This window comes from Gavialis gangeticus, unplaced genomic scaffold (genome assembly GCF_001723915.1).
Source record: "Gavialis gangeticus isolate Ggan-Ray unplaced genomic scaffold, GavGan_comp1, whole genome shotgun sequence".
Classification (NCBI taxonomy): domain Eukaryota; kingdom Metazoa; phylum Chordata; order Crocodylia; family Gavialidae; genus Gavialis; species Gavialis gangeticus.
The window spans coordinates 51741814-51752031 of NW_017729029.1; the positions used below are offsets into that span (position 1 = coordinate 51741814).

At 37.5% G+C, this 10218-nt stretch overlaps 1 protein-coding gene across 2 annotated transcripts in view; it reads left to right on the forward strand.

The window, feature by feature from the left end:
• Window positions 1-10218, forward strand: part of THOC2 (THO complex 2) — an 83477-nt gene that overhangs the window by 18452 nt on the left and 54807 nt on the right. For both annotated transcript variants that reach the window (XM_019521575.1, XM_019521576.1), the window contains exons 5-10: window positions 1150-1220; window positions 3916-4037; window positions 4971-5104; window positions 5781-5947; window positions 6642-6734; window positions 7943-8098. In XM_019521575.1, coding sequence (XP_019377120.1) covers window positions 1150-1220; window positions 3916-4037; window positions 4971-5104; window positions 5781-5947; window positions 6642-6734; window positions 7943-8098 — 743 coding nt within the window. The remainder of the gene's footprint in view (window positions 1-1149; window positions 1221-3915; window positions 4038-4970; window positions 5105-5780; window positions 5948-6641; window positions 6735-7942; window positions 8099-10218) is intronic.

A 10218-nucleotide genomic window follows, 5' to 3' on the forward strand; every position in this document is an offset into this window, starting at 1 on the left:
CCTCGTAAGGGGTGGGTTTTTTTCGGGGGGGGGGGGGTTAGCTAGACTCAGAAGAACATTTAAGAATAAGCTTGTACTGAGAGCAGGATAGCCTGAAGACAAAAGACAAGAATGTGAACCAAAAGATAAAGATGGATTTAGGATAAATTTTTGTGGTTTACCATTACATGCTTGCATAATTCTATAACAATAAATATATCCACGTATTTATTAATAAGATCAGAGTATTAAAGCAGTCCTCCGCTATGGTTATGAATACCCAGCTCAGACTTTGTCAAATTGAATTGACAGATTGTGGTTCTGGTTTTGAAGTATTATAATTAAAGTCTCTGTTATGAGCAAGTGGGCAGTCTGCCTGTATGTGCCTTCTTGCCATTTTTTCTGTTACTGTGTTTGTGTGCTTTTTTTTTTTTTTTTGGCTCCTCTGTCTTGTAAGTTTTCCCTTGTGTTCCTCTCTTGTCTTCCAGTAACTTCAGAAGTTTGAACTGCTCTGGGCAAGAGTAGGTTATTTTAAGTTATGGATTGTGATCTTCTCACAGGAACTGATTAACTGCCTGAGTAGCATTCAGCAGCTGACTACAAAAATAAAAAATGAAAAGGCTGGGTTAAAGCAGAGGGAAAGCAGACCTATGATTTAAAGAAACTGGCAAGGTCTTTTTCTATCTTCAGACAGGGAAATTTTATTTATAGTGGCAATAGGCTTTGTCTGTTGATTTTTCCTAACTCCTGCTATTATTTGTCTTATCCATTCCTCTTTATATTTACTGTTGGCTATAGGCCCTAGTCAGACATGTAGGTCTGTTTTGTTTTTCACTCATCTCCATCTTTTCCCATAGGTACTCAGAATGACTGGATTTATAGATATGCAGTGTAAATTCCTTTTATCCAGTGTGTCAGCTTTAACCATCACAGTAGGTCTGATTGGTTAGGCTGATACAAAATTAGAAAATTACTTATTCATAACAGAATCCTCACCATTAATGCATTGTACAGATGCTTTTTTTATTGGTTTGCAGCGTAACAGGTAGAAAAGGTCCTCTGCATTGTGGTGGAGAAATTGGAAGGAAACCAGAAATACATGTTTCCATGATTAGTGATATGTCTCTCTTTGTTGTCTCCTTCTCTTTCTCCGACCCATTCCTTTCATAGATATTGAAACAAGTTGTTTAGAAGAAAAAAGCAAGAGAGATCATTTTACACAACTGGTGTTAGCTTGTTTGGTAAGTTGTACTTTTAGTTTTTGTTCAGTTAAAAACCTTGTGTCAAAACATGACAGGAAAATTGGAGGTTGTATCTTTATATTGGAGATTTTTTTGAAGAAAAAGTATTAATGTAGCATGTTGTTGAGTGTATCTTAAAATAACTGCTTAGAGATACTGGCAATGTACAGACAAACATTCTGTTTCTCTTGGAAGAGTCTCAGCTTTCCTAGGAGAAACCATGTGTGTACAGGTGTTCAGGAGTTTTCTCCTAGAGCAAAAATGACTGCAAAAATTGGAAACAGTCGGGGTTAAATCAAGTGAATTTCCCAAGTGAATTTCTTCTGCAAGAGAGAATATTGTACACCACCTCCCGATAGGCTACAGCACAGTCCTTCAGCATCACAGGATGCTTTGCTCCCTGCTCTGCCACCCCAGGAGACTTGAGTTATTCACTGGACTCTACTGCTTCAGGCAAGCAGGGAGCAGAACGTGCCCTCTTCACAGTTCTGCCTTGTGCTGTGGGGAGATGCAATCTGACCCTGAGGAAGCTGGGTCAGCCAATCAGGGCTGCCTTGCGCACTGCTGCAATCTGTCTGTGGGCAGACTGAGGGATCCTGAGATGTGTTCGTGGCTGTGCAACATCAGCACTGCAAGCTCTCTCCTCTTCTGGGACTTGGAATTTAAATGTCTGTTCAGGTGTTTCAGGGTAAGTTTTTTCTACCAGGAGAACAAACCCGGAAGAATTCTCCCAGCTCATTTAAACGTGTATGCAGCTGCTGACTTGAACATTTCAAACCCCACATTTTATTGCTGAAAGAATAAGGCTACAGCATTGGAAATGCTCTTCAGCTTTGCTGCCAGGTAGTTTTAATGAGAGTTAAAGTAGCTTACCGGACTAGATAGACGAGTTGTCACATCAGAGGTAACGAGTCTTATGAATCATCATTTACACTCAGAAGACAAGTAATTACTTGAAGTGGATGCATTATAATTGCACAAAACAAGTAGTCGTTAGTAAGTTCCAGTTTGAGCACAAATGTGTGCACATTTTCTTCTAAAACTTAAGTTCTTTCTTTTCCACAAAGCAAGAATGGTAAAAGGAAGATTTGAACAAATTAATTTATCATTGTTTTGAGACCATTATAAAAATGAAATGTGCAAAACCAAAAAACTGTCTATAACTAAGCTTAGCTATAAGTATATGTTTGTATAAAAATTATGTACCTTCTCCCTCCTTCATGTAGCTGAACAAAAGAAAAATTATGCAGCATGATTATGGTCAGTTTGTGCTTATGCCATATGCCTTATTGGGATAAACAGAAGGTCTTTTTCTTGGTATTGTGAGTTCAGTTTATGTAAGATGCTATATAATTGCATGCATTTTGCATTCAGATTTTGCTCAGGTTTTATCAGCTAATTTTTGTTTAGGTTTCTTTTTCATATTTAGGATTGTTCAAAATACCTAATTTCCTAATGATCACCTGAACACTTAAATTACTGTTCGGCTGAAAATATCCTTTATAGCTGTCATTCTGAGGTTTCCCACATCTTGGGATCCTTTTGCAGATCCCTCTGCCTCTGATTCTGCATACTTTGTGCTGCAGATACAGTATATGATTAGATGGGATTTTTAACAAACTTTCCTTTCCCTTGCATGTTGAAGTATGCAGTTTTGTTTTTGCTGTTCGGACAGCGAGGGCCAGCAAACTAAATTTGGATCAAAATTTAGGGTTCTCTTTTGAGTAGCAATTTTTCCTTTTAGGTGTATCACTAATAAGTAGGAAGTTTCCCCACATTGCCTGCATCCTCCCCTGTAATAACTCGCAATAACAGACACCTTCCCTGTCTTTGTAACAAAAGCCACCTTGTAGCTGCTCTTGCAGCAATGCTCATGCCATTAGTAGCTGCAGCTTGGGATCCACATTCTATAAGCCGTGAGGTAAGAATCTCTCTGGCTCAGTCATAACATGGTGGGAGCTGTTAGAAACAATTATTCTTGGAAACAAAGTTTGTCTCAAGTACTTTTGATCCAGATATTTGCATTTCAGTGTGGGTTGAGACTTCACTTCCAAGTTCCTAATTATATCCATAGAGATACTTTCCTTCAGTCTAAAAATGTTCTGTTTTTCCAGTAAGTATTTGCTGTACCAATAGCAACTTCAATAAAATATAGAAGAAAATGTTAAATTTTCAGCAGTTATTTTAATTATTTGTAATGGATGATTTTCTATTGATTTTTTTTCAAATAATGGTTCAGCAATATCTAGGGTAGATTTTAGCCTCTAGGAATTGGCCTTCACTGCCATGTACAATAAAGCTATAAAAGTTGTAAAGAACTTCATTGTGTGAAATTAAGCACTTGTCTCTTAAAAGCAGAAGAGGTCAATCTAGTACGTTTGTCAATGGACAGAGCCTTAGTAATAAAATAAAAGAAATCAAATCTCTTAGTGCCAAATGCCTTTTTAAAAGGCTCTCACGAGTGACTTCTGCAGTGTTCTGTAGATTTTTCACGTTTTTAGAATTCCAATTGTGGTTAAATAGCTCCTTAGCTTTCAGCATTCTTAAAACCTACCATGCAAACCAGGTTTTAGGTATGTATTGCCTTACTTTCATAGGTGAAAAATTGCATAGATAACTCAAGGTCAGAGTGCAATGCTGTTTAGCTTAATATAATTATCAAATGATATGTACATTACATTTTTTTTTTGTGCAGTACTTCGTTTCAGACACTGTCCTAAAGGAGCGACTAGACCCAGAAACATTGGAATCTTTAGGACTTATCAAGCAATCTCAGCAGTTCAATCAGAAATCTGTCAAAATCAAGACCAAACTTTTGTAAGTGTGTGAGAGCGCTGGATATAAATATATTTGATTATATTTCTATTAATTTGCTTCACTTTCAGAAATGCACACAATATATTATTTCATGTGTTATTAAAACATTGGAATGTGTGCACTTTTTTGGGAAGGAAGGCAAATTAATATAAAAAATCCATATCTTTAAATCCCTGCATCCCTGTTTATTGATGTATGTTTACACTTCTGTGTAGGTATTTACCAAGTGTAATTTTCATTCTGATTTTACATTTCTATGAAATACTTACTGGTCTTTTTAAAGCAAAATGTTTTGTGCTTAAATGTCATGGATAATAAAAGAACCCCTAGCTTGGTGCGTTTTTCCTAGCTGAAGTCTCATTTGTTTTTATTACTGCCAAATACTGTGGTATTTGCTAAAATGGTTTCAAATTTCAAAAACATATTTAACTTTTTTTTTTTGCTGATTGTTAACTTGCAAGTAAATTACTGCTATTGCATCATGTAAGCATAGATGTGACGTTTCCCTGAGCAATCTATTGTAAGGGCCTTGGAATGTAGATTAGTGGTTCTGCCTCGGCATGTCTGATGCTCTATTTTCAGTGTCTCTGTGGAACATTTAAAATTAGTTTAGGCCCTTTAGGTTTTTAGGTGCTGAACACTTTTGATCTCTTTTGAGCAAGGACCTAGAAACCAGTTTAATTATAAGCACATGCCTAATTCTTTTGATTTAAATGGGACCATAGTTAAAGGTAAATATGGGGATGTTGCAAGATTAGTATTGTAAATAACTACTAGATTTTTGTATTAGCTGGAAATCATGAAAAGAGAAGTATACCCAGAATTGGCAGTTAATAAGTTTTTGTATAGGTTAAGTGGGTAAATATTAACTATTCTTTATGCAGCATTGTGTTCAACTGTGCATCCTGATTTACATTGAATTTCTAATTGCAGTTATAAGCAGCAGAAGTTTAATCTCTTAAGAGAAGAGAATGAAGGCTATGCAAAACTGATTGCTGAACTGGGACAAGATTTATCTGGAAATATCACCAGTGATTTAATCCTAGAAAATATCAAATCTTTAATAGGTAAGAAATTTACAGAAGCAAATATAGCTAAACATTTTCCTTGCAAAAGAGTCTGAACACATGAATAAGTTCCAGCTAATTAAAGGAAGGTGTAGCTTCGTCATAAAATAACCAGCTCTTGTGCCCCCTCTTACCCCCTGGTAAATGAAAGCTAATCTGTGATGAGTTGCCTCGCAGTAAGTGAGTTCTAATAGGATCTACTGAATAATAATTCAGTGGAAAAAAATTGGATGGTAAGACGTGCGATTTTTGGGATCAGGCATACAATTCCTCACATCCCAATCACATGATCATATTAATATCTGTTAGGGGCCTCAAGGTCTTCAGTGTGGTGACTTTCTTGGTGGACTTCAGTCATATAATATAAGGAATTGGAGGTTTCTAGCTTTTCATGTTATCTACATCTCAGTTCTGTTTCTAAATTTCAGAATTTTCATGTTTAATATTGGTGTCAAGGTCAATTTAAAACTATAAAACCAAAACACACACGATTATGTGTAAATGTGACAGAATATTTCTGTGTGGTTGTAACTGGTGTCTCTTTAAAACATGTAGCTATAAGGATTTTCTTTTAATAGTACTTCTGCAGTTTTTTAATTTTCTTTTGGGGTTTGTATTTGTTTATAGGAAGTGAGAAGTAGCAGAAATGAATTGAACTTTATTTTTTTCCCCATAGGATGTTTTAACTTGGATCCCAACAGAGTTTTGGATATTATCTTGGAGGTGTATGAGTGCAGGCCAGAGTATGATGATTTCTTTGTACCACTGATAGAGTCCTACATGTATATGTGTGAACCTCAAACCCTCTGTCATATCCTTGGGTTTAAATTCAAATTTTATCAGGTAATGCATTTTCAGTACCCACGTACCTTTTTTTCTTTCTTGCTAGTTCTCATACCTTGTATGGGTTTGCAGTATGTAGGTTTTGGATGCTTGTGTTAGTAAGGAAAATAAGCAAAGTACAGTTATAATATAAAATTCTACTTTTAGAAGTAACAGATGCTATGGTTTTGAGTCAAACTGCAGGTTCTCTCTCTTTGAACTTATTTAATGCGCAACATGTTATTTCACTTAATTTTTTAACAGTATGTAATATTTCAAAATGGAAATGCAGCTCTTGAGATACAGGACTGAACTAAGTGTTATAGAATGCATCTGAAAAATTTGGACACGTTTATCCACCATGTGAACTTGTAAATGAATTCTGCAAGTATTTTCATTAATGAAGAAATTATATACATTCTAACAAATAACTGATTAAATGAAATGACTGATGTTTGATACAAAATTTCACTCTTAACTGAAGATCTAGTAATCAGGATTTTTATGTCCTTCATTCAGGATTGGCCTAGTATAAGGACTGTGTACACTAACTATAGTATATTTGGTAACTTGGTAGTAGAGTGAATTTCTGTTAAGCTATCTCTTTCTCTATTTAAACTGGCCCTTTACACTTCAAAAATACTTTTGTGTGTGGTGTTCTGCAAACATTCCCATTTTTGGTTTTTCTGTAAATAGGTTTTTCTTTGCCTTTTAGGAACCAAATGGCGAGACACCCTGCTCCTTATACAGAGTTGCTGCAGTGCTTTTGCAACATAATCTTATAGATTTGGAAGATCTTTATGTACATGTAAGTTGTTAATTTGTCTCTAACTGCTATCGGCCTGTGTCAGTGCTAAAACACACCAATTTAAGTGCATGACCTTTTAGAAAGTATCTATGTAGAGTTTGTTTTCTAGCATTCTTTAGAAACTTTAGTTACTTACTTTAACTTGTATAAGCATAAAGGCCTTTTTCAAGGGTTATGCAGCACGGTGAACCAAATTCCCAGGATACCTAAATATTTATATTGGGAGACTTAGGTAAACTTTGTGTGACACTTTGGTTTGAAAGACATTTAAATATTTTGTTCAGTGTGCTTTTTTTTCCTTTGTGTTGGCCATAGAGATGATGCGCGCGTGTGTTGCTTTTAAGAATTGTCAGATATGCAACAGTAATAATTATTTACATGTTAGGACTTTGGTATTTTACCTTTTAGTTTCGAGAAAAGCAGATTACTTAATTCCATACAGCTGGATAAATAAATACATTTGAGAAACAATATGCCGAGCTTTGTTCAGCACTACGACGCGCAAGAATTGATAACAGAATTTGTCTAGCGATTAGGGTTAAGACCATAACCAGGCAGTGAGCTAATTGAGCTATGTTGAATTTGTTTTCCAGGTTTTTATTCACAAAAAAAACTAGTGGATATGCACACATGTGAATACACATGCACACATTCCCACTCACTCACCATTATTTTTTCAGAAACAGAACTTGTAAGAACTTAATCACAAAAAACAAATTAACAGGTATTTCCTGATTAATAGTATTCCTCAAAACATAGAGCCACTGGATTGGCTAATATTCCTTTGTTTTGATGAAATATGATTTTTCCTGTATGTAGTATTATAGACTTTGTTAATTAACAGAGTACAATTTATGATTCCTTTTAGCTATTCATTTCCTTTTAAGTGGCTGAGGTTTTTTTGTACATTTTATCCTCAAGGAATGGTGTATTCTTATTTGGCTATTAAAACTTTTTTTGAATTATTAATGACTGAGGAAAACATATCATATAATTTCTCAGTACTCCTGAAGTTTAGAAAAGAACGTGTCAATGTTTGAGTGTTGCTGGGAAGAAAAAAAAACCTTCCCTTCTAGAAAATTATTTGATCTACTCAAGTGGAAGAAGAGATGTGGGTTTTTCCCTTGAAACTCTTTTGAAGAAAGCATAGTTTAAAATTTCTTCTAATTTTCAGACGTATCTAAAAGTTGTCCCTGTTATATTTTTAGCTTCTTCCAGTAGATAATGCCATTCTTGAAGAACACAAACGAGAGATTGTGGAAGCTAAGCAAATTGTTAGAAAACTTACAATGGTGGTTTTATCTTCTGAAAAGACTGAAGAGAAAGAGAAGGAAAAGGAAAAGGAAGAGGAGAAAACTGAAAAGGTACTCCTCATCCCCCCCCCCCCATAAGGGGTTTATTACAATTGTAAGCCAATGTGGTCACTGCTGTGAAAACAACTTAAAAAAATCCTTTTGATACCTTATATGCCATTATCTTATGAAACGTAGGCTATTTATCAAAAACCAAAATCTGTACTTCAACTGGTTTGTTTCATGGTCCTGTGTTATATATGCCCTTTGGCTTCTCCTGATGTCATTTTTTTTTTTTTTTTCCAACACTAAAAACTCATCAGCCCAGAAATGATGCTTTCAAGATCTGTGCCACAGTTTCTGTAGTTAAACAGTTTTTAGGGGGGGGTTTTGTCTCATCGCTGGGAGTAAGTGTTCCACGATGTTTATATAGTTTTATATGAATTTTAAAATGTTCTCTTCAATTGTCCTGTAAAGACTGAACAAGAATAAAATCTGGTGCTACTGTGAACAGATGGCAGGGAGAAAAGGGATGGAACACTTGTAACTGGGAATAGAGAGAGTATTTTGATTGTGATTCTCACCAGTAGCCGGTGTACCAGTAAACCTGTTCTAAACCAGAACTGATGCTGGATGAAGAAATGAGAAGTCATACTTTAATTGCTGTGAACTAAAGATTACTTTAAAACCAGGAATAGAGATGCTCAATACTTAGATTTAGCTGCCTTTTCTCATGCTAGAAATAATTATTGCCTTAAAGGTTATTGTGGAAAGTCAGTTGTTTAATGCTGGCAAAAAGCACTGTTCTACTTTGCCTCCAGAGCTGAGTTTTCTGAATGACAGTTGATTTCAGAATAAAGGTAATCATAATCAAATGCTCAAGAGACCAAAGGAGCTGGTAACATGAGTTATGACAGCAACTCCAAGCTGTGAATCGAACTCTTCTGTGGTGAAAGCATACCAGTATACTGTACTGTACTGTATTCTGCTCTGCAAAATTTTGGAAGTCATTTAGTTTTGGAGGTGTTATGAGCCGTTTCAGCACCCGAAACACCAAATCTGAATCGAAACGGAAGGTTTCAAAACATTTTGGAAATGTTTCAGAGAAGTTTGGAGTTTCAGAGCTGGGCTTGCAGGGAAACAAAAACTAAGCAGAGGAAGGGGAAAGAGGGCAGGAAGGACTGCTTTGATATTGACAACTAGCTCCCGGTTAGCTTCCTCAGTCCTCTGATCATTCCTCCTGGGGCATGTGGGCCCCCGATCTGCACGAGGGGTTTCAGCAAGCTGCCTGCTGCAGGCTGGGGGCAGCAGCAGCCACTCACTGCTGTTGCTGGCCCTAATCTGTAGCGGCAGTCTGCTGAAACCTGGTGCGCAGATCCAGGGGCCCTCAAGCCGCTGAGAAGCGCTTGGGAATCTAACTGGGGGCTGGGCAATCCCTGACATGTGACCTGGCTTTGCAGGGAGCGAAGATCTGCGCCAGGGTCTCCTTGCCGCCACTGTCCACCCTGCGCAGCCCCATGTCACTGGGGCAACGCCGGGTAGGCAGGGGTGGCGAGGAGACTCCTGGCATGGATCTCTGCTCCCTGTGGAGCTGAGTCTCACAGCAGGAACCAGCAGGCTTGCCCGCTGTTCTGTGCTGCTTCCCTGACCTGTGACCTGGCGTGACAGGGATCAGAGATCTGCACAGGGGCCTCCATGCCTGCACTGAGGGCAGCGGCCCTCCCCCACCCCTGGAGGAGCCACCCACGGCTCCATCCTGCTTCTCACTGGGGCCCTGCAGCCCCTGACCCCAGGCCCTGCCCAGCTATGTAGGGCTTTGCGTAGCTTCCCTTGCAACCCATTCGAAACCGATTCGGAGAAGATTCGCAGAGCCAAATCTCCAAAACAGATTCAGCTGAAACAAAACAGGATAGTGATCTTAAACATTGAAATGACTCGCTGTCCTCTGAAATGGCCAAATCTGAAATCAAATCGAAACACAGCTGCTTTGCACAGCCCTACAGAATCCTGGAAAAGAATATTGATGTGAAGGCAGAAGCATTTTGGCAATACGTAGGTAATAACTGCTGTCTTGGAAATGTGTTTCAGTTGCTAAAGAGACAAGATGGCACAGGACTGACACATGACTAATATAATCTTGAATAAATCTTACAGTTTCATAGATTTAGGGTTGGAAGGGACCTAGTAGATCT